A 25,754-nucleotide genomic window follows, 5' to 3' on the forward strand; every position below is an offset into this window, starting at 1 on the left:
TCTCAGCTGCTGTAGTAGCCTTGATCAAGCTACTTAACTTCAAATTGCTTAAGTTTATGACCCAGCTGTATAAATGGGTAAATAACTAAGCATATTAACATGGTACGCTGATCTGGCAAAAAGTCTCAGGTAAATGAACAAGTGAATGTAAAGGGGCTTCCCCAATGAGCACTCCCACCTGGAGGTGAGACACTTATCTTTATTCAATATGCATATTAAGTAAACTGCCAAAAATTAAGCAGCAGACATTGACATGGGTCAGTACAGTTTCAAATAGCTATGACCATGGTTTTACCTACATTTTACAGATTTGCACAGGAGAAATGCACGGGTGCATTCTTAGGCCATGAGGGTGATGATACCCACTTACATTGACACAGCGCCACCTGGAGGACAGTCCAGGTTGAAGGTGAAATGTCAAGAAATCACGGACTGATATGCGCAGTCTCACGGGGTAAAACATGGTCTTTAATTGTAACACAGGCCCTGTGTTCAGTAGTTTCCTGGAAGCGGGGAGGGGGGAGTGGGAACACTGAACACATTCCAGCTTCACAGTGAGAGGGACTCCCGAGCCCCCCCTTTGTACAGTGGGGGGAAAAAAAAACTCAAAACACAATTGTTTATACAAAAACTTTAACTTTTGAAAAGATGACAAGAGGATATTTAAATACAGTTCAATGTAGTCCCACACAAAACAGCTCAAAATAAAATGCAAGTTACTGATCAACTTCATGAACTTAGTCTATAAACGAGTTTACAGCAGGGCCATGACTCAGAGACAGTCTCCAACACTCAGCTCCTGCTCACCTTTGACATTTAAATTTTTGCTTCCTTTATGAGAATTTCAACAAGTTCTTCACAAAAACTGGGGTAAATGCCACTTATGAATGTGGTTAAACTCTACAGCAAGATCCCATGGGCCTCGTGTACAAAACAGGGAAACATCCAAGGAGGAAATGCGAGTAAGCTGCGTTTATACTGTCCATCTCATGCAGATCCAGAAAGAAACAGCGAGCTGCACACATGCAGGTACGGAGTCTCCTGGTTCCCTGCGCCTACAGAGGAGGGACGTCAGGTTTGCACCCGAGGCAAACGAAAAAAGACCCAAACAAGAGTGAACGTCCGAGCAAACTGCTCTAGCCCTGCCCCCAGCACTACACAGAACGCCCGCTGGGACACTACAACCCATGGAGGGTGGGAGGGAGAGAAAGGAAGGAAGAGGGAGGGAGCGAGAAAGACAGAACCTAGTGAGTGGACAGCAGTTTGTACATTCTAAAGCTCAACCCGATTTACGAGACAAACTGAAGACAAGTGGAAGATGCAAGGAAGAGGAAGGTGCCCGAGCCCTCAGGACTGCGAGGGCGACGTCTGGGCTTTCCTCATGGAGCGCAGCGCCTTCTCCCGCAGATGTCTCTCCAGGTCGTCGAGACTCTCCTCTACTTCACTGTCTGAATCCTTAAAGGAAGGTAGCATCAGTTACGCGCCATCGCAGCCCCGCCCCGGCGCCCACCCCCCCCCCGAAGCCCAGCGGCATTACGGCAGAACACCTCGCCGAGCTGGGTTCCAGTGGAACGGAAGAGGAGACCTCACCTTTTTGGGGTCCGAGTCCCGTTCCCCATCGGGGCCGGCGCTCCCCGGGCGCTGCACAGCTGCAGCCCCCCCGCTGCCTTTCTCCTTCTTGTGCTTCTTATGCTTCTTGTGCTTCTTCTCCTTCTTGTGTTTCTTCTCCTTCTTCTTCTTCTTCTTCCTCCCTCCAGCCTCTGTGTCCGAGTTCTGGGAAGAGAGCGGCTCATCAGCACTCAACACCGCAGGCGACTGCTCATGCCACATACACCACTAACCCCAATCCCCCCCTTGCACCCCCCCAAGTACAGCTTACCTTTGCAGGGGAGGGGCTGCCGGAATCACTGTTGGCCTTGGCAGGGGGCGGTGGTGAGGCGCTGGCAGAGCGCGAGGGTGATGGTGATGCGGACGGCGCCACGGGCCGCTTCTTTGCTGGGGGCTCCGGGGAGGCAGATGGAGAGCGAGAGGCCATTCTCCTCACAGGCTGGGGGCTTGGAGAAGCCCTGCAACAGGAAGTTGGGGCAGGAAGTGAGAGGGGGCAGCAGAGTGGAGCAGCTCTTCGCTCACACACCTGCCCCCCAAGTGAGCATAGGACTCACTTCTTGGTCTTCTTGGGCTCGGGGGTCCGGGACACCCTGCGGATGGGCCTCCGCGCTGGGGAAGGCGAATGCTGGCGCCTCTGCTGCTGTGGAGGGCTCCCAGGAGGTGGGGAACGGACGTCTCTGCCGGGCCGCACAGGGGGAGGCAGGGGGCTTCTCCTGTGGCGGGGTGGCGAGGATGATGAGGGCGGGGTGCGGCGTTTGGGCAACGGGGAGCTCCGACGTTTGGGGGACCTGGAGACCCCACGCCGCTTCGGCGCCGGTGACGGAGACGCCCGCCGCTTGGGAGGGGGCGATGGAGATGGCCTTCGCTTCTGCGGGGGTAGCGGAGAGGGACTATAGCGCCTCTGGATGGGAGGAGAGTAACGCCTGGGAGAAGGAGAGCGCCTGCGAGGTGGCGGCGTCGGAGACCTGGGGGGGGGGGGCAAGAATCATGCATCAGAGAGCCAAGAGATGCCTATGAGGACACACTGAACAGGCATGGAGCGGAAAGGTCACCTGCGCCTCGGCAAGGGGGACGGGGAACGGCGGCGGCGGGGGAGCGAAGGGGAGCGATGGCGCCGTCCTGAAGGAGAAGGGCTCCTCCTCCTCCTAAAAGTCCCCAGACAGAAAGCAAGAATGTGTGAGGAGACATTTACTTCTCATACATTACTTGGACCATCTACCTTTGTGTGTGTTTGTGTTTCCTAAAAACCTGCAGGACCTGGTGAGTACTCTACACCCACGTAAAACACAGCTCATGACTGTCTTCACACCAACACACACCAATGTCACTCTAATGGGCATGGAGGAACCACATGAACAAGAATGTGGTTGCCCTGCCCCCCCCCCTCAACCCCACCTGTGGGCCCTGGAGTGTGACACGATAACACTGTCTTAGACTTCATCTGGCAGGGGTATGAAAAAGCCATCCCCTGTAGACTCCTCCCCTTTACCTTTGCACAGCTGTGACTGTATATGGAAACAGAAGGCCCTTCGGGGGTAGGGTTAGCACCTCTGCCACAAAGACTACATATTCTTCCAGTGACAGTCCTCACTGCCCCCCCACTGTGAGGTGCATCAGTGTGTGAGTGGGAAAACAGATCACAAAAGAGCTGGGAGTGGAGGGGAGGCACCAACCTGGGAGACACATCTCGGTGACGTCTCCGGGGGGAGCCTGGTGACGGACTCCTCCGTCTCTTTATCTCACCATTTCTAGCGGCAGGCCCTGGGCCGGGCCCTGCGCTTTGTCGCTTCGCACCTTCGTCCTCAGAGGAGGAGGACGAGGAGCCTGTGTCTGAAATTCAAAGAGAGGGAGCACATCGAAGACCAGGTCATTTCACAGTGGTACACAATGGCGGGAGAGGTGAGCAGAAACGTGAGCCAATCACATGTCAGAGAGGTATTAGAGCAGAGCGAAACGACAGGCCAGACCACTTCACAAACTACAGAGGGGAGGGCGCTGGGCAAGACCAATGAGCACAGAGGTTAGTCGGGAATGGGGTGTGTGGGGGGTGCGGGGGGACTGAAATTAAAAAGGGTTATAACCTGAGGAGGACTGCCGATTCTGCCTGCGATACTGACGCCGCTGCTGCACTGAATCTGCTGTAGCCCCCTTCCCACCTTTATCATCCTCTGAAATGCAAAGGAGGCGTGGCCTTTCAATCGACACGCACAGTGCGCGCACGCACACGCACGCACACACACACACACACACACACACACACACACACGAGACAACACACCCAGAGTGCAAGCACCTCCCCGGCAGCCCTGCCCACCCACTGGTGACCCCATCTACTTGCGAGCCGTCTACCGAAGCGCTGAGCAGGAATAAACTGTTTCACAGCATACAGTTTACTCCTGCCGAGTCGGCCTTCGGCGACGGCGAGAGGTGGGTGGGGGCGGCCATGAGCAGATGTCGTCCAGCACACGTCGTCCAGCGAAAGCCATCGCTGTCTCTGGACTGAAAGCACACCAGGCACAGGACACACACCTGATTCCGACTGCTCTGACCGCCGTGGCTTCAGGGCTGGAGATGGAGACTCGTTCTTCACTCCAGGTTTCCTCTTGGATCCTGGGTTTTGGAGATAGACAGACAGACAGAGGGGCAGGAGTTGGACACATGCGGCCTGTTGACACCTTTCAAACACACAGATGTAGAGGCTGATCAGTCCCCCCACCCCCACACAGGCTGTGCTGACCTGAGGACCTGGGAGGCGAAGCGGAGGCCCGACCCCTCCTGCCGCGGGGGGAGGCAGACCGGTGTCCCTTTGGAGGGGAACTGCCACCGCTGACTGGGGGGGGTGTCCTACCACGCCTCCTGGGAGGGCTGGCAGGGATGCCGCGGGATTTGCGTGGAGGTGTATTTGACACCCTCTTCAGCGCTTTCTTCTGGGGAGAGCGTGAAGAAGAAGAGGACGAGCTGCTGCCAGATGAAGATGGGGATGGAGAGCGCCTCCTGGAGGAGACACCAAAGAGCATCAAATGACGTGTCCTGGTGAAGACAGAAGGATGGCTGGAAAAGCCACTGCTCACGAAGAAGCTCACCGCCTGGCAGGGGAGCGACTCCGCCGATGTCGGTGTGCAGGGGGGTGACGCCTGGGGGGGCTTCGTCGCCGGGGCGACCCACGTCTGCGGGGACTCTGCCGGCGCCGGGGGGAGTATGACCTGGTGGAGAAGAGGACAGGAGGCAACATTTCCTGCACATGCACATGTGAGGACCATTTAAAGATGCATGGCTGCCCGTGTGTGTCTCCTGGCCTACCTGGAGCGGGAACGGGGCCGACGGCGCGAACGAGAGCTAGAGCGCGCTCTGTCCCGGCGGGCCTCCTTTTCCCTATCCCGTGGGCGTGGCTTCTCCTCCCTCCGGGGGGCCTTCTCGGGGGAGGCCTCTTTTGCTTCCACAGCGGAGTCTGGCTGCAAGTCCATCTCCTTTGCCAGATCGCTGCTCACACACACACGCACGCACACACGCACAGGCAAGTCAACACCATGTATGAGTCTAAAGCAACAAACAGGAATCAACCAGGTGCGAAACACCCCGGCAGACAAGACCCAACGACACTGCAAGAGGTGCAAGAGATACAGGAGCATGAGGCGGCTCCACCAGACTGTTTAACAGCTTTCCCTCCCCCAAGCTGTCAGGATCATGAAGTCTGCCACCTTTAACATACCTGACTTTGAACTCTGACCTCCATACCCACACCCCCTATCCAATGGACACTTATGCCACTGACAGTTTCTGATGAAACCTCACTTAAATTTGTGTCCGTTCCAAATAAAGCTGATATATTTCTTTAATACATTCTACATTAGGTCGCACTACCGCTCATTTCCACACACAATTATTGCACAAGAAAAACCTTATTTTTGCACTACCTCTTTAAAATGTGTTTATATTTCTATTGAACTGAACACACCACTGTACTTTATTCCAGAATGTCTTTAGTTCTGTAGCTTGTTATTGTAAATTGTTGTAGTATCAATATGTTCACACCGTGGTCCAGGAGAAACACCAGTTCTCTATGTGCTAAACATACTGCTGTAATGACAAAGTTGAATTTGACCCCCACCTGGTGGTGGAGGATGCTTCCTGTATCAGCAGCCTGGGCTTGGCACTCTCCGACTGGTCTGGCTCAGGAATTGGCTGTTCCAGGTTTCGCGGCTGTGCGGGAGTTGGGCTGCTGGACTCGGGTGCAGGTCCGGGGCTGGGCTTGCGCCGGGGGGAGCGCGAGTGGCTTCGCTTCCTGTCCCGCTTTGCTGGGGATCGCCGCCGAGGTGATGGTGACCTGGACTTCCTCCTGTCAGCCACAGAGAAGCAACAGGTATCATAATGAGCCCACACACCCCCCCTTGGAAGAGCTGTCAAACTACATGCGTGCGCGCACACACACACACACGCGCGCACACACTGAACCAACCTCCTGGGACTCTTGGACTGGTCCTTCTCACGGTTTTCCTTATTCTCCTTCTCTTTCTTGTCTTCATCCAACTTCTTGAGGGAGGCCAGTTTCTCCTGCTCCAACTGCAAGCCAACATTAGCAGTGTCAGCCACTGCAGCCACCCAGCAGGGCAGCATGCCGGTATTAGAGGTTCAGACCCCCAATTTTTCAAGTTAAGAACCCTCACCATTCTTCACCCATCGAGGAAGCACAGATGTCTGCTGTGGGGCCCAGTCACCTCACCTGTCTCTGCTTGATCTCCTCCTTCTTCTGCTCCAGGAAAGCAGAGGGAATTCCGGCAATGTTTTCCTGGGCGCTCAGCAACAGAGGCCAGAGGTCGCGCATAAACTCCCGCGCATTCTTCCCATTGAGGAAGCCCGTCAGGTTGATCTGCATCATTTTGCTGTCCGGGTTCTGGAAGACAGATACGAGGGGGCAGAGAAGGGCAAGCCATTCAGTTGGGGCAGAGGAGCCACGCGAGAACTGGGAAGGCTGTCAGGTCAGTCTACTCCTCACCGCTAAACTACAGTATCCCTCCAGTGGCTCAGAAGCAGAAACAAGTACAGCCCTGACCATCAGGCTAGCTCTGGGAGGGAGCCTTGCCACCTTCTTGACGGCCCAAGGAGCCGTGCGGCCTAGTAACTTCACGTTGGCTGAACGCTGCGGTACAGCAGTGTCCCCTGGGCTGTTTGCTCTTTAACATTAAACCTAAACATTTCCCCCTTGAGCATCCTGAGCCAGCTGCAGTTAATTTATCAGTCAAAAACATGTCTTCCTTGCATGCACTACTATAGTGTTCAGTCAAAACATTGCCTTTATTACAGGTTTCACAGAAGGAAAAGATAGGACTGTTAACTAAAGTGAATTCATTTTCAAATGACAAACAGCCCAAAAGTCTCCCAGCCACACCCTTGCCCTGTTTGCTAAGGGTTCAGGTTTGCCTCCCCATCACCCACCCGTCCACTATTTTGACAGTCAGTTTTTGTCTCTAAGCAACCAGTTGCTTTGAACAGAGAGCATCAAGACCAACAAAGCAAGTACAGTTCCGGCGTCTTCCGCGTGTCGTTGGCGCTCTGAAGCTCTGGGAGTCTCCTGCAGAGAGAGACGTTTTCTGGGCTCGGTTCCGCCTCCCTACTGCTTGAGACTCAACCACCTTGAGTTTAATCTTATACCATTTATCTAAATTGCAAAAAATGAACAAGCAATAATGAGTACACAAGCCATGAGAAAGGTGAAGTTTGCTATTCATAAACTCTGACAAAGTCAATATGAGCAAAGCTTTAGCATTACATGTGCTGTCATACATTAGCAGTTACAGAATGTAGTGTCCCCCAAAGCTTACTTTATCATATCCTCTATCAAATCAAAACTATGTGTTCTGGAAAGTGACAGTACATGTGTCTTCTCCATAATGTAAGACAAAAGGAAAATTGTACCTGCATGGAGTCCCCACAATACCTTAGAATGGGTCAAAATCACCTTGAAAAGGTTAGGTCAACACACACTGATCATTAGGGGTGCACCGATAAGGGAGGAAGGGGCTTCAGAGGAACAAGCAAGGTTTGGCAGATGCTGAAGATGTGCCTGGGCACAGTAAACACGGCCATCTTTGGTGGACTGAGCTACATCTGTAACCAAGGAGACAGCGGCTCTCGACCAAAAACACTAGTAGGCGCCCGACCAGCGATTAAATGACAAACAGGTGATTGTGTTAGCTTCCCTCTAGCTAACTCACCAGCCTCAGAAAAACTGCAGAAATTTTAACTCAAGTAGCAACAGCACACTGGATGTAAGTACCCAGGTGAGGATTTCTTGAACCTGCCAACGGGGGGGGTTCACATAGTATGTGATCTGACTTACTAAACACATTTTTGATCAAATTATATATTTAAATTAGCCTTTACCATAAATTACCATTAGATACTTCTCCAAACTGAATTAAGCTACTTACACTAATTTACCTATTACGCAACTGGCTAATTTTTACTCTATTAATTCACAGTAAGTACCTTGCTCAAGGTTATGACAGCAGCAGTGGGATTTGATCCCTAGTCCCTAGACTACAAGGTATAGCTCTAACTACTATGCCACCTGCTGTTAATCAAATGAACATTATGGCACACATCACTCAGGACAGCTACCAATCTGTGCAAATGTGTATGAAATTCAAGTCCTTGGCAAAGACACTGCAGCTTCTTGACACACAACCTTCTTCGCTCATCAGCTGGGAAAAAATGCCTTAATACGACTAAATGATCAAAGGCATGGAATTTCTTTTTGTCTGAAAGAAATCCAACTGGTTTTTGGGTTGTGTGTTGATGCAATGCAAATCTCCAAAAAGCCCAACCAGAATGGCTTTTACATAATCCTGTCATTATTAATATAACAATTTACCCAACAATCTTGCTACCTACACCAGGATTGCTGACCTTACAAAACTGTACTCCAGACCTGTTGCACAACCCACAGAAGTGAATGTGTGCACAGGTGTCACAAGTGCGGGTTTCCCTCCACGACGGAGTATTAGAAGATCGGTGCACCCCTACTCTTAATCTAAGGGCAAAACTTTCTTTAAATGAAAAGAAAAAGACTTATCAAGCTGAATCCAAATTTTTATTTTTTTCTACTACAGCAGTATCCCCTTTTGACCCAGGTTTAGCTTGAAATGTAGTTACTGGGATAACCAAAGCAGAGCCTAAAAACAGGGTGTGAAAAAGGCATACTGCATGGTGCACATGAACAGCCAGGTTACAGCACACAAAGTGCCTGATTCTATCTTTCTTAGTAACAAGTGAACATGGCAGCATCCACCCGCTCTTTCGACTTTCACGAGTCCGGCCCTGCACACAACTCACCTCCAAACAAACACTGCATCATCAAAGGAGCTGGGGCTCATTGACACTTTGGGCTCAGGAGAGACCTAATTAGGTGTTGGTGCTATACTTCTGATGCAAGGAATAACATCCATATTGGTTCAGGCCTTTTAAATCATAAATCACATCATCATTAGAAAAATGCTGTCAAAGTCACTTTGTCACATATTACAGCAATAGTTCAACAAACATTGTCTTTGCCAAACTGTAGCTGGACAGTCAACGCACCAAATGTAATTTCTTTCATTTACATTTACTATTATTTTCCCCCCATTTTCATTAATTTCTTATATAGTTCTCTAAGCCCACCCACACTGAAAACCCAACAAAAAAAGGAAAAATAAAATCTATTTCATCAATTTAACAAAAAACAACAGGAGCCAAAACCAAGTCAACAATATTACCTTCTCCTCCAGCTGGTTGAAAATGAACTCAATGACGACGTCATCCTCGAACCCTAATATCTCTGTCACTCGTTGGGTAATCCAGGGTTTGATAACCTCCAGGTTCACCTTGGTCATGTCCACCTGAAATCACAATCATAAAACACTGAAGTCCCGGCTGCACTGCCAAAGGGTGACTGAGCTGAAGTAAGGTTTGGGTCAGTAAACTACCCTCACGGACTTGAGTGGCTGAAGATGTCTGCGCTTCCATCTAAAAACACTCAGTTTCTTACATTTATTCATTTAGCTGATGCTTTTCACCAAAGCACATTACAATGTTGAGGTATTTACAACTATTTACCCATTTATACAGCTAGATAATGTTTCTGGAGCAATTGAGGGCAAGTACCTTGCTAGAGGGTACTACAGCTGGAGGTGGGGATCAAACCTGCAACCTTTGGGTCCAAAGGCAGTAGCTCAACTACTACACTACCAGCTGTTCCTAGCTTCTTCTGCCTCATACTTCATTTCTCAGTTTTGGCAGGAAGACCAATTCAAACATTTCCTTCTTCAGAGGTTCCTCATTTCATAAACAAGCAACAAGTTTATTTTTTAAACTAAATTTTCTTTACTTATTTTGAATGTTTCTACACAAAGATGTGTATTCACACACCCAGCCAGTAAATGGCAGTAACATGTTTAGAGCACAGTCTGACATCAGTGATCAGAAGAAAGGAGACAGGGGTGCTTACAGGATCAGTCAAAAAATTGGCACTGAACAGGGTTTTTTTTTCCCCCAATCATTTTAAAATCAGCTCTAAAGTGGATATAAATTAAAATGTTGAAAACTAAAAAAGTATTTGTTACAGATATACAGAATATTTTTACAGCACCCCCACTGGTTCATATGGCAGAGGGTAACGAATTAACTGTGCTTAGACTTGCACGTCTGCATCGCTTTCTGTTGATGTGATGCATTCACTGCATTTTTCTCCAAGATATGTCACTTTGGAGAAAAGCATTTTATAAATAAATGGAAAGATTGTATTAAAGGTGTGTTGATATAGTAGATAAAACTGAAAGTGGGCAGAAGACAATCTCTGCACACATGTATAGGATGGATGAGTGATCAATCAGCCAGCATTCAATAAGATGCTCTTTAACAATTTAATTTTGCAAGTGATGTCATCAATACTACAGTTGTGAGACTGGATAAATTACTCCGGCGCACTCACTGCGCACTCTTGACTGCTCAGAAATGGATTGCTCCATCTGAGCTGCCAGTTCTGCCTTTTGTTTATCTGCACTCTTGCCTCCCTGTGCGATTCAGCTGTTCCTGTGCTGTGGCTGTGTCTTCCGACAGCCCTTTGCTGTCGGTAGTGCTTTAGCCTCATACATTTTCTTGAGATCAATAATCTATCCAATTGTTTGAAATTAAAATGTGAAGTTTTAATTAGTACAGCTTTACCTGAGATTTTGCTAAAACTTAACCTTGAACAAAATGTTGGACAACCGTAAATTACTTATTCTTGATTAATTAAGTTTAAAAGTAACTTTGGATTTTCAAAGGGAGTTATGGAGAGAATTTCAGTCCCAGCTCAGTTTGTAAGGTGAAGAGCCAGTATATTACATAGTAAGGTGTCTGATCTCCCCATGGGATTTGGTTAGAGGGTTACCTTCTTCTCCAGACATTCTGCAAATTTCAGTTGCTTCAGTAGCTTCTTCTGCTTGTTGCTGAAGCGATTGTCTTGCTCTGCGCTGGTGCCCTGTGAGGGAGAAGCAAGTGGTTTGTGCTTAAATGTACATGTTTGTCAGATGTATTTCCTCCAAAATGACTCACAGCTCAGAGTAAACAAAAGTACATCAACAGATGAAGAGCTTTAGACACAAGACTGTCAATCCACAGCCTGTGTGACATCACCTTGTTGATGTTTTACATCCTTCCTAGTAGCTCCTATAGAAGTGACATTCAAACAGCAAATACTGATCTGTCCCTGCTTTATTGATTGATTGATTGAAATCATGGTAATAACAACATGGTATTTATTCAACTCATTTATGGAACTGCCAGGAGACCAGTGGCTCTGAAAGAGATGTGTTTGAGATCCTTTTTCATTACTAGGCGAGACACAGGGAGCTCATTCCATCACATTGAGGCCAAAAGCAAGAAACCACACACTTTCCATTTGAACCCTTATGAGTGGGACCACCGAGCAGCCAAATACAGAGCAGTGCTATTGATGGGTTGTAAGGAGTGCTCAGATCCTGCAGGTATCAGGGTGCAGATCTACTGATGATCTTGTAGGGCATGAAGTGTGTTGCACATGATACAGGCAGAAACAGGAAGCCAATGGAGAGAAAATGAGGAAGGAAGATACTTGACCTGCTAAAGTGTTCCTGCGTAACTCATATAGCTGCATTCTGAATCACGTGCAGAGACCTGATGTCAGAAGACCGGACAGAGGGAGCTGCAGTAGTCCAGTCGCGATACCGTCACGGCTTGGATCAAAAGCAATGCGGCGTGAGCTACCCTAACCCTACAACTGATTGTTATAGGAGTCCTTAGCAAGAGGATTCTTCACTGTCCCGAGAGGGACTTAAGTCAACTGTTGAGGAAACTGTCCAGTTTAACAGAGCTACAGACAAGTAGAGGGAGGTCCTAGCAGCAGCAGGGCTACACCGAAGACGTCCACCTTGACTCGTGGAGCTGAAGACAGCGACTGGTGGCGCAGGTGGAGATTTTAGAGGCAGCGTGCGAGGATGTGTCCGCGATGGCTGGAGAAAAGGCGTCGTTTTGCGTAGCGCCGACCGTCGGAGCCACGAGAGGCCTTGAGCGAGGAAACGGAATTAAGCGCGGACGGGGGAAAAAAAAAAAAAGAGCCGGACCGAGTACTGGATCTGAGGAACCCCCTTTTTCTGTCCGGACCGACGTCCAGAAGGGGCCACAGCCACCCACCGCACCTGTCCCCTGAGGCCTCAACGCTGAAGAACAGCACATGATTCGGGCAGCGGTGCTTTTTTGACGTGTGGACTGTAGTACAAAAAGTGGTGCAGCAATAAGTTAACCCAGGAAGAGCAGGAGACGAACACGACGGACGGAGTGAGCTCTTTATTTTTGATTTATTTATTTTATTTCATTTTTTTTTTACCTCGAGGTGAGGGCGACAACTGAGGGTAATACGAGGTGAGGGAGGCCGCCCACTGACACAGCCAGCGACGAGGAGACAACCAATCGTTGTTATTACTTCTATTATTATGGGACGCAATAATAATATAAGCCCTGCGAAGGCAGGACTGAGGCATTCGAGAAGAGCTCATAAACCCCCCGGAGGTCGGAACTCTCCAGCTTCCTCGGGGGACCGCCGACCGGGCCTCGGCTGACGTGACGACGACGTGATCCATGATCGAGCCCAGGCCAGGCGGCAGGCCGAGGACACCCAAAGCCCGGCCGACACACACGGCCATCTGTCCGAGGAAACGCGAGCCGATTCGTATCGGAGTGAGTGCCGACGCAAAAGGACCTCGGCGGCCAGGCCACGGAAGCCCACGGCGCCGAACAAACACACCGTACCGTTAGCTTCAAGCTAACGTGCAGCGCGCGGCCGCCATTTTTGGGCTCCCAAAGCGCGGCGCCTGCGGAGGTCGCGGAATGGCGCACGAGCAAACGGCGGCGTCGCGGTGCGCTCACAGCAAACCCGCCGGGCGCCTGACACAGCCGCCGGTAACGACATACGGCCCGGGCGGCCAGAAACACCGATGGGGCCCGGGAAAAAGACGCATACTTACGCGGAAGAAGCCCGCGTCCATCTTGTTCGAGCTCGAGAAGTGCGTGTGGGGCGGGGGGGGGGTGGGGGGGGAGAGAGAGAGAGACAGAGAGAGAGACGTCCCCCTGGTACCAGAATGCACCGCGCCACCACGACAGTTTAACGACGCGAGGAGAAGCCGCCGCGCGGCGCTGTGTCTGTGCCGTGCGGAGGAAACGACTCAACGTCACACGCACGTTACGTCACTTCAACACGTCACACACGTCACGCGTCACACCCACTCCCACTGTACGGCTTCTCGCACGAAATAGTATTATTGCTAATGATAATAATATAAAGTAGTATTTTTTTTTTTTAAATATATTTTATTATTAAATAATCGTTTCTCATGTCTTGCATACGTCGTTATAAAAGCTCAGTGGAAGGCTTTCCTTTTCAATGGCTGTACAATGAGAATGACATGCTGCTGCTGCTCAGGTTCACCCGAACCGAAGTGTGCGAATCGAATGACACAGAGAGAGAGAGAGAGAGAGAGAGAGAGCGAGAGCGTGTTTCCCTGCTGTATGGAGGAGTAACCCTTGTAAGTAGTGTATCTAGCAGCGTGGTCACCTTGGTGAATAAGGTGTGGGCTAGTAACGCTACATACATAGTGATGATAGTATCTGTTGTAAGTTGCTTTGGACAAAAGCATCTGCTAAGTGAATAAATGTAAATATTATTGAGCTGAATTAAAGGGATGAATGTGCAAGTAAATACACGCACTCGTCAGAGTCATGTCTCTGACTTTAGTTGGCCCGTTCTGTCCCATTTATGACCCGCACACACACAACACAGGCTCAACAGAAACGTGTATCTCTTTGTGTGTGTGTGTGTGTGTGTGTGGCCTCACTTTGGCTCCAGTGCCCAGTAACACAAGACTTTTTTTTTTTTTAGATTCCAGGAAAATTTGTGTCGCAGAAGCTGTGCGAGCAGGGTGTGTTTTGGGGATGCATTCATTGTCCTCGGGCTCTTTCTGATCCTGCGCCAGGATGTCGTCGCTCCCGCTCGCAGCCACGGGCCCTTCGATGCGGCGCCCCTTCGCTTTGCTCTTTTCGTTCGCCGTCATCGTTTCACGCGTTTGTCCTCGTCGTTTTCTCTCACGTCGTTCGGTACGGCCGAGCACACCGAAAACAGAATCGCGCCGGTAGCTAGAGCAGAGACCGACGTGCCCGTGTCCTACGATTAACTCACTTCCTCGCACTTGATAAACCAGTTCGGGTAGTTATGACGCCTTTTCATTTGTTACGCTGAACGACTTGCGCAGAATAACTGGCCGCTGCGTTCGGGATGGGGAACGCTGCATGTTCGCTATCAACTCATTTTATTTATGTATTTATCCGTTATTATTATTATTATTATTATTAGTATTAAGAAAACATACATGTAAAGAGACGGAACAGAAATTACGAGGAACACCTGTAACCTCTTCGGTCTGCGATCTTTCTGGCCCTTCGCCACACAAGTCTCCAAGTTTGCCGCCTCACAGCTGGGCCAGAGATGGCGCTTCTGGAACTGACCGAAGCCCCGGTTCGTGGTGATCCTGTCCTTCATTAAACGGAGCGTTTGAGTGTTTTAGGGTCTGCCGGTTGCTGTGGCCCAGCCCTCGGGGGTCCGATGGCGTACCTTCTCCGCCCTTTCCATTCCCAAGCGTGCCTCGAGCGCTGGAGGTCAGTCAGTGCCGCAGGGCGGCTATGTGTTCTCCAGAGATGGTGTGTCGTGCACAGTGACCACAGTGGAACCGCTGGTCGTGCTGTTCTGCTCCACGCGGTTCCGGTCCTGGCCGATCGGGTCGACCTGGGGCGACCGGAAGCCATTTCCCACGTTGCCGTTGGGCTGGCCGAAACTTCCGGACACAGAGTTCGAGTTTGCTCCCACGCTGTGCAGGGGCACGTTGGTCTGAACGGTCGAGGAGGACTTCTGTCGATGTTTGGGGCCCCCCGTGAGCATGCGGGATGCATGCGTCCTCCTGTCCAGGGAAAACACAACTTTGCTGAGAAACACACCCTCACACATATTAACGGTCATTACAGTGGACGTGTGCAGATTTCATCCTTCAGGCTGGAACGATGTGCTGTCTACATGTAGGAAGCGTTCCTCATTTCATCTCTGCTTTTCAAGGTTCCTGATGAGCATGATGGAGACAGAAGAAATCACACACACTAGCTGAAGCCGCTTATCCCAAGCGGGGTCGCGGCGAACCAAAGCCTAGCCTGGCAACACAGGGCTTAAGGCTGGAGGGGGAGAGGACACACCCAGGACGGGACACCAGTCCACTGCAAGGCACCCCATGCAGGACTCAAACCCCAGACCCTCCAGAGAGCAGGACCTGGCCAAACTCGCTGCGCCACCGCGTCCCCCTCAGAAGAAATCAACTCTTGCTTTGTAGGCTCTCTGGTTCTCAACTCATTGACAACAAATCGATGACTCGTGAACGAAGCAATGTGTTGCGCATGTTGCCAAACCTGTTGTAGGTCTTGAGAATGATCAGCAGCGTCGTAAGGATGATGATGATGCCGATGACGATCACAGCGATCATGGCTCCCGAGCCTGGTTGACAAAGAGAGGAGGCAGAGTGTGATGAAGAGCTCTGGGCCCTGCAGTGAACTTCCATGTGAATTTGAACCGAAGGGCCTCGAAACCGGGCAGCTTTTGTTCACTTCACTTTATCTGCTTCTCAACTTTGCAGTATTTGTCCTAGTTGGTGTTTCTGGGGAATCTATTGCAACCTGACATGTAACCGTGCCGTAGTTCTCTCCCTTCCGGCGGTTACTACTGTATTTTGTACTTGGAATTCGTTAACAGTGCATTTCATGTTACTTAGGTACAGATATAGAGGCAGCAGGTACTATAGCAGTTGGAGCCACAGCTTCGTGACTCTAAGATCCCAGGTTTGAATCCCACCTCCTGCTGTATTACCCTTAATCATGCTACTTAACAGAGTTAAAATGACCCTGCTGTACAAATGGATAAATCGGTGTAAGTAGCTGAACACAGTAAGTCACTTTGGAGAAAAGCATCAGAGAAACAAAAAGGCTCATTATGTCTTGTCTGAAAAATGCTGTCTTCCGTTGGCTTTCCCTCGGTCCCTATGGTACTATGGTACTGTCGTCTTCAATAAAATTTCCCTTACAGCTGACAGCCATGTAACTGAAGCCACATAAGTAATTCTGTGCAGAGCTATGGTAAATGCCACAGTTTCAGAGGTCAGTGTGGAGGCCAGGTACAAGCACAGCATACATACACACACACACACACACACACTCTCTCTCACTCACTCACTCACTCACAGAGAGCCCTGTGCCCTCAGGTACGTACTCTGAATGAGAATCTGCTCATAGGACTTGGTGGTGGTGTTCTGGGCTGCTGTGGTCAGGTTGGTCACAAGTTGGGCACTTGTACTTTGCATTTTCACCTGTAAAACAACAGGAGTGAAGAAGCGCTGTTAGGATGTGTGTGTGTTATTTCACTCCAGAGCAGGAGGGGTAATGAGTACAGCCCCTCTGCTGAACCATGCCTATGGGCGTGTAATTATGAACATATAAGCTCTGCAAGATATTTTGGAGAAAGCCACTGGCTCCAGAAACACATTGAGAGCAGGGAGGGAGCCACACATTTGGCAGTACATTCAATCCTGGGCAGCAGATGTTGTGTCTCAGCCGCTGGCCGTGTGCTCGCTGTGGCAACAGTGTCTGTCCATCCGGTTGCCAGCGGCAACATGTTTGCGCTGGACGGTTAATAGCCCTTGTCTGAGTCCCAGTTTGGAGCCCTAGCACTACCTGATGGAAGTGGACGATGGTCACCTGTTGCTTGCAGGAGAGTCCAAAGCCCTCCTGTCACAGAGAGGAGTGTGTCTCCATGTGTTGCAGCCCTTCTCTCACAGACTTACACACATTTCCTGATGATTCAGCGCCTCTTTCCTCGACTGTCACTTGTGGGGTAAGAGGAGCTCGGTGGCCAACGCCGAGGTCCTCTGGTTCCCATCGCCACCCTTTCTCCTCGACTCATCTGTTTGTCCCCACAGGTACGTCTTCATTTCTCCTCTTTTTTTTCCAAATTCGTGCCTCCTACAGGTGACGTCAGAAGGACATCGCTACGGTCCCCGACTTACCAAGACCCCGAAGTGGGAGACACTTTGATAGCATCAACGCTGAATACTAAGCATGCGAGAAGGTGCAACGTGTGCGAAAGCACATGGAGTCACACCTGGCTGGCTAAAGAAAGACAGCTTGTTGTCAGGTGGGCCAAGTAGGGGTAGCGCAGCAGGCTCACTGCTTCTTCTTTCACCTAGATGGCACTACGTGCTTTTCTACATGAAGCTACGTCTTCAGCATTTTCTGTAATTTCTGCAGAGACGCATCGTTGCCGTCCCAGGCAGGAGTTAGGCTTAGAAAGCCGCTGGGCTGATGAATGAGGAACCAGGCCACCTCTGAAGGTGTGTGTATGTGCACTTCTCCTGTGGGCCAGGTGACGGCCAGGTGCCAGTTGGCTGCTGCTCTCTTGGTGTCACAAAACTGCTAAACAGACGTCTCATTGTGAACCTGGATGTGGACCTATTCTAGCTACCCTTTTCAGAAACCCCCATCCTTACACAAATATCGCAACAAACAGGTCAGAGCACCATTCTGTCTCACAGACCTGCCCACCTGGCGCAGGTGCTTGACCTTCCACCGTTCTCCCTCAGCCCGGCCTGCTCGGCAGGGCCGTCCAAATTGTCGCAGGGTACAGGAGCGCTTCCCGAGCACCACACACACCTGACGCACATCTCCCGGTACGTTCCCCCAGCTCTTATCCAGCCTTGTCCGTCCCCAGTCCAACAGATCGGTCCTGCATGTGTCCCGAGCCAAGCCCCCTGTTCACATTTGAGAGCCACAGAGGAGAGGAAAACAAAAACTCTCAATCGACAAACAACAAATGTTTCTGGACTTGTGGAGGACGGGCGGAGACCGAGGGACCAATGGAGAAATTGTAACATTAATGACTATTAGGGTTAGGGTTAGAGTTAGGGACTGGCTGTGACTACATGTACCACCTCTACACATCCAGCACCAGAAAGTGTGCAGGCAAGATCAGACCCTTCGCACCTGGGCCATCACGTTCCAATTCCTCCCTTGTAGGAAGCAATACAGGAATATCAGGACTCAGACACCGTGGCACAAAAACTTTTGTCTTTCAGTCCCTCATCAGTGTCTCAAGGTCACATTATAATCCATATTCCCAGTTGAAGGCACAGTTAGATTCTGTTAGCACACAGATGCATCCCTGTGAATAACTGTGCCTTTTGTCTAGTGCTTCTCTTGTGTTTTCTTCAGACTGTTACTTTATACTCACTCTGCTACTTTAATGCTGACCTGGCATGTTAAAAGTGTCTCAAGGGGCATCTCCACAACCAGTTCCTCATATGTGCAAACGTACGTGGCCAATGAGGAGTTCTACTATTCCAGTTCTCGTCCACATAAGTTCAAGTTCTTAACCTCCAAGCCATCTGCATCCTATTGAAGAGAAGCATTTGCCAAAGACTCAAGCCAGTGGCTGGAGATATAAAGGCTCCATGGGAACCCCATCACTTCTTTTGCCTCATCAGCATGAAGACCTCATTTCCTTCTTGTCTAAAACCCTAGAGCGGGCGGCCTGTGATCAACCGTCTGATTTCCTCACCCGGAACCATCTCCTCGATGGTTATCAGTCTGGTTTCAAAGCTGGTTACTCCACTGAGACTGCCTTCTGGCGGTATCTGACCCTTTACAAGCTGCTAGAGCTGCTTCCCTCTCCTCGGTCCTCATCCTCCTCGATCTGTCTGCAGCATTCGACACAGTCAACCACCGGAGTCTATTCTCCTCTCTTAACCAGCTTGGGATCAAAGGTGTGGCACTAAGATGGTTTGAGTCTTACCTCTCTGACTCCTATCAAGTGGTCTGGCGGAGCTCTTGTTCTTCTCCTCTGCCTCTCTCAACCGGTGTTCTGCAGGGCTTGGTATTGAGTCCTCTTCTTTCTCCATCTACACCTCCTCCCTCGGTCCGGTCATAGCCTCCCATGGATTCAAATACCACTGCTATGCTGATGATACCCAGCTCTTCCTTTCCTTTCCACCTGGTGTGTCAGACATCTCCGCACGCATCGCTGCCTGCCTGTCAAACATTTCTGCATGGATGTACAATCACCACCTCCAACTCAACCTCTCCAAAACAGAGATTCTTTACCTCCCAGCTGGCCTGTCCGCCTCTCATGACCTCTCGATCAAACTGGACAACTCACTCATTTCGCCCACCTCCTTCGCTAAGAGTCCGGGAGTAACAATTGATACGAGTCTGTCTTTCTTTCAACATATCGAAGCCACAACCCGGTCCTGCAGATACATCCTGCATAACATCCGCAGGATCTGTCTCTACCTCACAACTGACTCTGCCCGACTACTTGTCCAGGCCATGGTGACTTCCCATCTGGACACTGCAACTCTCTCCTGTGTGGCCTTCCTGCTAATGCCATCAAACCTCCAACTCATCTATGGTGTAACTGTTCACGCATCGTAATTCCATAAGCATCCCCAGATGCAACCTTTTTTCAGCCACTACTCTGGCATTGTACTTGCTTATTTGTGTATCTTATAATATTTTTTTTTAAAAATTGGTGGGAGGGTATCGGGATTTGTCTATCCTGTATCTTATGCATCTACTGGAACGATGAATCTCGGTGCAGCAAGTGGTAGGTAACAAACTAGGTTTACTTCAGTCACATGTCTGCAGCCATGTCTCTTTCTCTTAATGTAATGCATAAATTGTACTTTTGCTGAGCTGTACATCGCTTTGGACAAAAGCGTCTGCTTAATGAATAAATGTAAATGTAAGACCAGAAGGTTTCGGGCCCAGTGGGCGGAAGTGCACAAGCTTCCTGTGTCTTTCCTGTATTCTTCCACAGTGATTCGATCGGTGTGACCAGTCAGTGTGAACCTGTGAACCTCCAGTATCATGCTGGTGATGAACACCGTTGAGGTCTTCGAAAACGGGGTCTGACATCTGTTGTTCGGCAAAAAAGGGCTGGGGCATCACTTCACCTCTGTTCAAGAACATCTCTGTTGGCTCAGCAGTGCTTGGCGATTTGGAGAAACCTTGTTTTTTCCACTTTGGGCAGCTCTCAATGAATACTTACTTAAGAGGGTGAGTCACTACTTAAACATCTGAGCAAGCCTGGACATCCATTCATGTTGGGGAAGAAGGACAAAACTCTCCTTCTAGTCTTTTAGTGCCTTATGGGTAATTGTTGACCCTCAACAGGACCCAGAGCATCTGAAGTACCACACCACTGCACTGTTCCCCACTGCCTCCTGTTAACTGTCCCACCAGACAGCTGCCACATGTCATCCCCTTGAGCCGCCATTGTTCTTCATCGGGGGTCAACAGGAGCAGGAAGCAGGTCCAGGTGTCACGAAGGATGTCGTTGACACACCCTTGACCCTCGCCTCAACGAATACACTGTTCTGTACCTGGGTACACCTGAAGATTATGCAAGTCACTCGAGGTAAGGTCATGCGCTAGGTAAACGTATGACATGATGTCGGTTCATTGAGTCCTGCCTCAAGTAAATATTGATGAAGAGAGCTGACCGCTGAGAAACGCTGAACAGAAGAGCAAACATTTCCACTTATTTCACACGATTCATGGAAATGTTTCACGTGTGACCTTTTTACAGCTCTCGGGAAGAGGCCGACCCCATGGCCATCAATCAGACAGACGGCTGGATTGGAGAACAACGGCAGGTTTCACAGGGTCCTCATGTTCCCCTTTTTTCGAAGATGATTAGCGCTCAACAATCCACACTGTTCACGTGAACCACAAAACAGAACCTTTTCCATTTCCTCTTCAGCAGCCCATCCATTGGTGGAGCAACAAATCAGCCGGTCGTTTGCATTGCACTACTCCGCTTCAGAAGGTGGATGGAGTGTGTTGATGGGCAGCGAGCTGAGGAATCTGAGCTCCAGATACCCTGTGCCTCTGCGTGAAACGAAAAGAGGCACGGGAGCCCTCGGAGAAACCTGAACGACCTTCCCGCCTCCCCATCGCCCCCCTGCAGCAGCGAGACCTCCCTCTTGACCTGTCCCTCACCAGGTCCTTCGTGAAGGACGCGACCATCCGTGTCCCCCAAAGCAGCATAGCAACGAGGTTGTGCGAACTCCACACCCACTCCTACAGACACTCACACACTCTGCAATGTCTGCATATCCTTGTTCTTTAGAGCTCAGGGGTCACGCTGAATTGGATGGTGAAGCACAAAGGACCACTGCGCAAACGCAGCTCTCGGAATGCCAGAACGTTCCCCAGCAGCATTTGAGGCTGATGGACTATCCCGTCCGCTCATGTCCACGCTCACGCTCCATGAGGCGGAACCAGCGGACGAAATTCCTTCTGAGGTCCGCAACACAGCGAAGCGTTAACGGTGCTACCAACATGGATAACCGGAGTCAATATTTGGATGTGCCGCCAGAGCCAGCAGGGACTTTACAGCACCTCAGAGCTGGTCGTCGGACCCAGATTCCCACCTGAGAGCCTCCCGGTGCCTCTGTTACCCGAGACCGTCCCCCCCGACAGTGGGCAACCAGACCAGATGTACGTGAGCACAGCACGCCTGCTGAGCCCTTGGCACCGGTGTCGAAGAGCGTAACCAGCAGAGCCACGACAGTACTGGCCACACCGCCGGCTGTGGTCGCCGGGACTTCTGTGGTCGAGACCCAGCTCCCGCAGAGAGACCGAGCCCAGGACAGAGCCGTGGTGGTGGTGAGAACTCCCACCGAGGCACACGTCCACGCGGTGGAGGGTAAAACATGGTACACAGCTCAAAGCGTTGCCTCCGCGTTTGAGCTTTCCCTGTTATTAGGAATCTTTTTTCCCTTGTCAGAAAGTTTGTCTCGTGAAAACTATACGTGTCCGTAGTCCTGCGTGACACCTCCCGCACCATGGCTAAATCACGACGCACAGCTTCAAACGATGCGCTCGACAACGAGACATTAAAGTGAGCCTGAAACGTTCTCCCTCTGTTGTAACCTCTCGTGACTGAACCATCGGGAATTAATGTTGACTTTTGTGGTGAAGTGCAGCGCGGCTCCCTCTCACTACACTGGGCTCATTGTCAAGCGACTCGAAAGAAACGCTGGCAGGAGGCGCACAGCCAAGGCGGGCGGAGGTGCTGAACGGTACGAGCTCCGGTCCTGCTGCGCACGCGGAACGCTCCGGAACGAGAGTCGGCCGAGTCCACCTGAAACTCACCCGTGGCCTTGAGGACCAGGACACCCTCCAGACGGGCTTGTGAGCTGCGCCGAGCAAACAGGCGAGAGTGATGGCAGGAGTGGGCGAGAGCAAGTGATAAGTAAGCGAGAGAGCGAGGGAGGGAGGGACGGAGGCCAGGTGAGCCGCTTACCTGTACAGGCGTCTGAGGGCCATAAAGCGAGTGTCCCAGGTGAGCTCAGCCCCTTGGCCCCCTTGTCCGCCGGAGGAGGAGGAGTTAAGGCTGGGGACACGGCCGACAGTAGTCAAATAGAAAAGCGAGAGAAGACAGGAAGCGAGAGGGCTGCAGGGGGCGCTCCTGTGACGCCGTGAGGCAGAGCGCGAGGAGGTGCGGCATGGCCGATGACTGTGTGCCCGGCGGCTCGCGGCCCAACCCCAGAGCAAGCAGGTTTTTCAGGTCCTTCGAGCCCTGGGGTGGACCATAGCCCCTTCCAAAAGCTTTGTTCATCTCCTATAGGTCTGTGTGTGTGTGTGTGTGTGTGTGTGTGTGTGTGTGTGTGTGTGTGCGCCATAATGAAAGAAGAAAAAAATCACTACAACTCACTAGCTATGTTGCAACTGACAGTCAGACAGTTTCAGTTGTTCTGGAAACTCCATGGCCTGTCCAGTTGCACCATTTGTGTGTGTGTATGTACCTGGGGGTCCTCATCAGCCTCTGTGGACCCCAACCACAACCCCCCCCCGCCCTTTCACAAAATGCCTTTGTTTTCCACTTATTTCAGGATCTGCAGAACAGATCTCCCTCTTGGATGGCCACTGGTGTACAGGGGGAGGGAGGGAGAGAGAAAGAGGAGAGAGAGAGTGAAAGGGGGAGACAAAGAGAGACCGACTCTGTGGGCCACTTGACAGGGAAGCGATGCACTTTTCCAGCTCTCCGTCCGTCCGTCTCTCTGTCCGTTTATCCCTGTCTCCGAGCGTCACCCTCAGCTAACCCCTACGTGTCACTCAGGAGATGCTTTTCTCCACAGTGATACACTGATTATTACCGTGTTTATGTGACACCTGTATCTAAAGTGACTTACAGTGTTAGATACGGTACAGTAAACTGCGCACAGTCATTCATCTGTTCAGCAGAACAGTGTCTCTCTCTGTCACACACACACACACACACACACACACACACACACACACACACACACACACACACACAGAGGACGGCTCGTCCGATTGCACCACCCAGGTCCCGTGAGACATCAGCGTTGCCTGCTGCACCACTGTGCCGCCAAGTTGCCGCGGTGATGGACTTTACCCCACAGTGCCAGGTCTGGCGGGTGATGCACGGCTGTTTCTGGACACGGAGGGAGAGCAGAGCTCTTCGCGCAGCTCGCCGAGTCCCCTGGGGAGCGCCGGACCGCCCCCGTGGGAGCCGTGTGTGGACGAACGGTACAGCGAGGGGAGGAGCTGCATTGGATTTCACTGCGGCGCCACAAACGGTAGAGTTTCCTTTCACAGGCGCCGTGAAAGGCGGCCGTTCCATTTGGTGACCCAGAAAGACTCTCTCACTCGGCACCCAACCCCCCCAAACACACACACACACACACACACACACACCTATCAGCAGGCATAGTCAGACAGCAGAAGGCCTTCATGCATCCAACAGAGCATCCAGTGACAGGAGTCAGATCCTCTGGTGGAGCCTTCAGACGCCCAAGGCACCAGGATGGCCGAACGACTCCTTTCGGCGACACACACCTGTGTGGAAACCATCTTTCCCGAAGCACGTCCACACATTCGTTCCAGTATCGAAGCTTTCTCTCGTTGGGAGAGACGCACCAACTGCGGTTCACAGGTCTGTCTGCTCTACTGCCCCCTACTGCAGGAGGTGAAATGAAGACGATGTTGTGTGAACTGTGTGCGGAGCCGTGACACGCAAATCATAATCACAAGTGCGGGGAGCTGCGTGTCAGTGACCGACACCTTCTGTCCTCCGGGTTCCTGTCCTCAGCACGGACATCTCCCTGTGAACTGTGTAGAAACCCGAAACGAAGTCGCTGAAAAACACCGCGCTCCCCGTCCCGTGGACGTCTGCGTGTCCAGTTGCGCTACTTTGCTTCTCGCACGGGGAGGGATCTGGGAGCGGTTGGCCGCGGGACCCCGTCTCGTTTGACCCTTGTGAAAATGGAACGGTGCTTCCAGGTTCTGCTCTGTCTGGGCAGTTAGAGGCGCTCTCAGCAGGTTCAGCAGGTCCAGCCCCCCCCCCGCATGGCGCCCGGCGCGAGATTAAAGTGTTGACACAGAGCTGCTGTCCTCGTCTGCTCCTGCTCCTTTTTATTGCTTCGGCTCGGGACGCTCATCCTGGAGAGCATCACTGAGGACGAGCACCTGGCTTGCAGGGGGAGGTATGTGTGGGACGAATAACTGGGAAAACCGGCGTCGGTAACAGCGCAGCAGGGCGTGCGCGCACACACACACAGAGCACAGCAGGTAGCACCGGTGCCCTGCAACTCCTGGGCTGTGTTTCTGCATCCGGGTTTTGATCCCCACTCAGTGTGTGTGGAGTTGGAGTGTTGCCCCATCTTCAAATGAGTTTCCTCCCACAAAGACATGCGCTGAAGAAGGTCATGGTAAACCTCCTCCGTACCCTCTTTTACCACGAATGCTATGTGAGCTGTCCTCACGACTCAAATTCGAGCCCATGGCACTTGCCCGACTTTACCGGATTCCAGCCGATGGTCGTGACTCCTACAGCGCGGTGTGCGTTACGGGATACGGAGAGGATACACACGCGCAAGATCGCCCGCTCCAGTTCACACCCAGTGGCGTGTAAGGCGAGAAAGGAAGTTGTGAGTCAGTTGCCGAGAGGGGGAATGATGCCTTGGTGCTCGATGCCCCGTCCTCGTTCTTCAGGGCAGTGACAAGAGTGGGCGGGGCAATCTCAGAATCGAGCACGAACAGCATCTCTGAATGTGTGGGCACGCACACACGCACACACATTGATAGCATGTGGAACTTGGAAGGTAGAAACGTGAGGAGAGCAGCTGCCCCTTCGTATCAGGTGCAGGAAAGCAGCACGTGAGGGGAGGAGTGGCCTTGGAGGGAGGTACACCTAGACCGTTTCCTCTCCCCGAAGGCAGGCCGACGGGTCAGATGCATCCTATTTTCCGATTTCTAGAGGAAACGGACCCTTGTAGAGGCACCTCCACCGAGGAAGTGTTGCAAAGGGCGGGACACGAGCCCATGTCCACATGTCACAAACAGTAAAAGGGTCCAAAAGGCCCCCCTCTTAGACACGGACTCTGCTGGCAGCTCGCCAATCCCGAACTCGCTCCGCTTGCGCGCCGGGAGGAGGTTGCCATCGCCGCCAAGGACCTCGAAGGTGAGAAGAGCCCCAAGCTAGA

General features: G+C 51.3%; 2 protein-coding genes across 3 annotated transcripts; both read right to left on the bottom strand.

Moving 5' to 3' along the window:
• Positions 1–447: 447 nt before the first annotated feature.
• srrm1 (serine/arginine repetitive matrix 1) lies at positions 448–13,240 on the bottom strand. Of its 2 annotated transcripts, XM_029258342.1 has the most exons (17): positions 13,128–13,240; positions 11,018–11,107; positions 9,363–9,485; positions 6,329–6,499; positions 6,065–6,168; positions 5,717–5,944; positions 4,909–5,088; positions 4,692–4,811; positions 4,346–4,602; positions 4,138–4,218; positions 3,690–3,776; positions 3,282–3,438; positions 2,661–2,753; positions 2,163–2,573; positions 1,880–2,066; positions 1,591–1,773; positions 448–1,455 (listed from the first exon to the last, which is right to left on the bottom strand). In XM_029258342.1, the coding sequence occupies exons 1-17, from the start codon at positions 13,146–13,148 to the stop codon at positions 1,348–1,350; spliced, it is 2,601 nt and encodes an 866-aa protein (XP_029114175.1). In that variant the 5' UTR covers positions 13,149–13,240; the 3' UTR covers positions 448–1,347. The 2 variants fall into 2 exon arrangements, with proteins under 2 accessions (XP_029114175.1, XP_029114176.1); XM_029258343.1 differs by lacking the exon at positions 3,690–3,776.
• Positions 13,241–13,780: 540 nt separating this feature from the next.
• Positions 13,781–17,889, bottom strand: ncmap (non-compact myelin associated protein). Its single transcript, XM_018746131.2, has 4 exons — positions 17,788–17,889; positions 16,460–16,556; positions 15,607–15,691; positions 13,781–15,110 (listed from the first exon to the last, which is right to left on the bottom strand). Exons 2-4 carry the CDS (start codon positions 16,548–16,550, stop codon positions 14,834–14,836), a joined length of 453 nt encoding a protein of 150 aa, XP_018601647.1. The 5' UTR covers positions 16,551–16,556; positions 17,788–17,889; the 3' UTR covers positions 13,781–14,833.
• Between the last annotated feature and the right edge of the window lie 7,865 nt (positions 17,890–25,754).

The sequence above is a fragment of the Scleropages formosus genome, chromosome 15, assembly GCF_900964775.1.
Source record: "Scleropages formosus chromosome 15, fSclFor1.1, whole genome shotgun sequence".
Taxonomy (NCBI): domain Eukaryota; kingdom Metazoa; phylum Chordata; class Actinopteri; order Osteoglossiformes; family Osteoglossidae; genus Scleropages; species Scleropages formosus.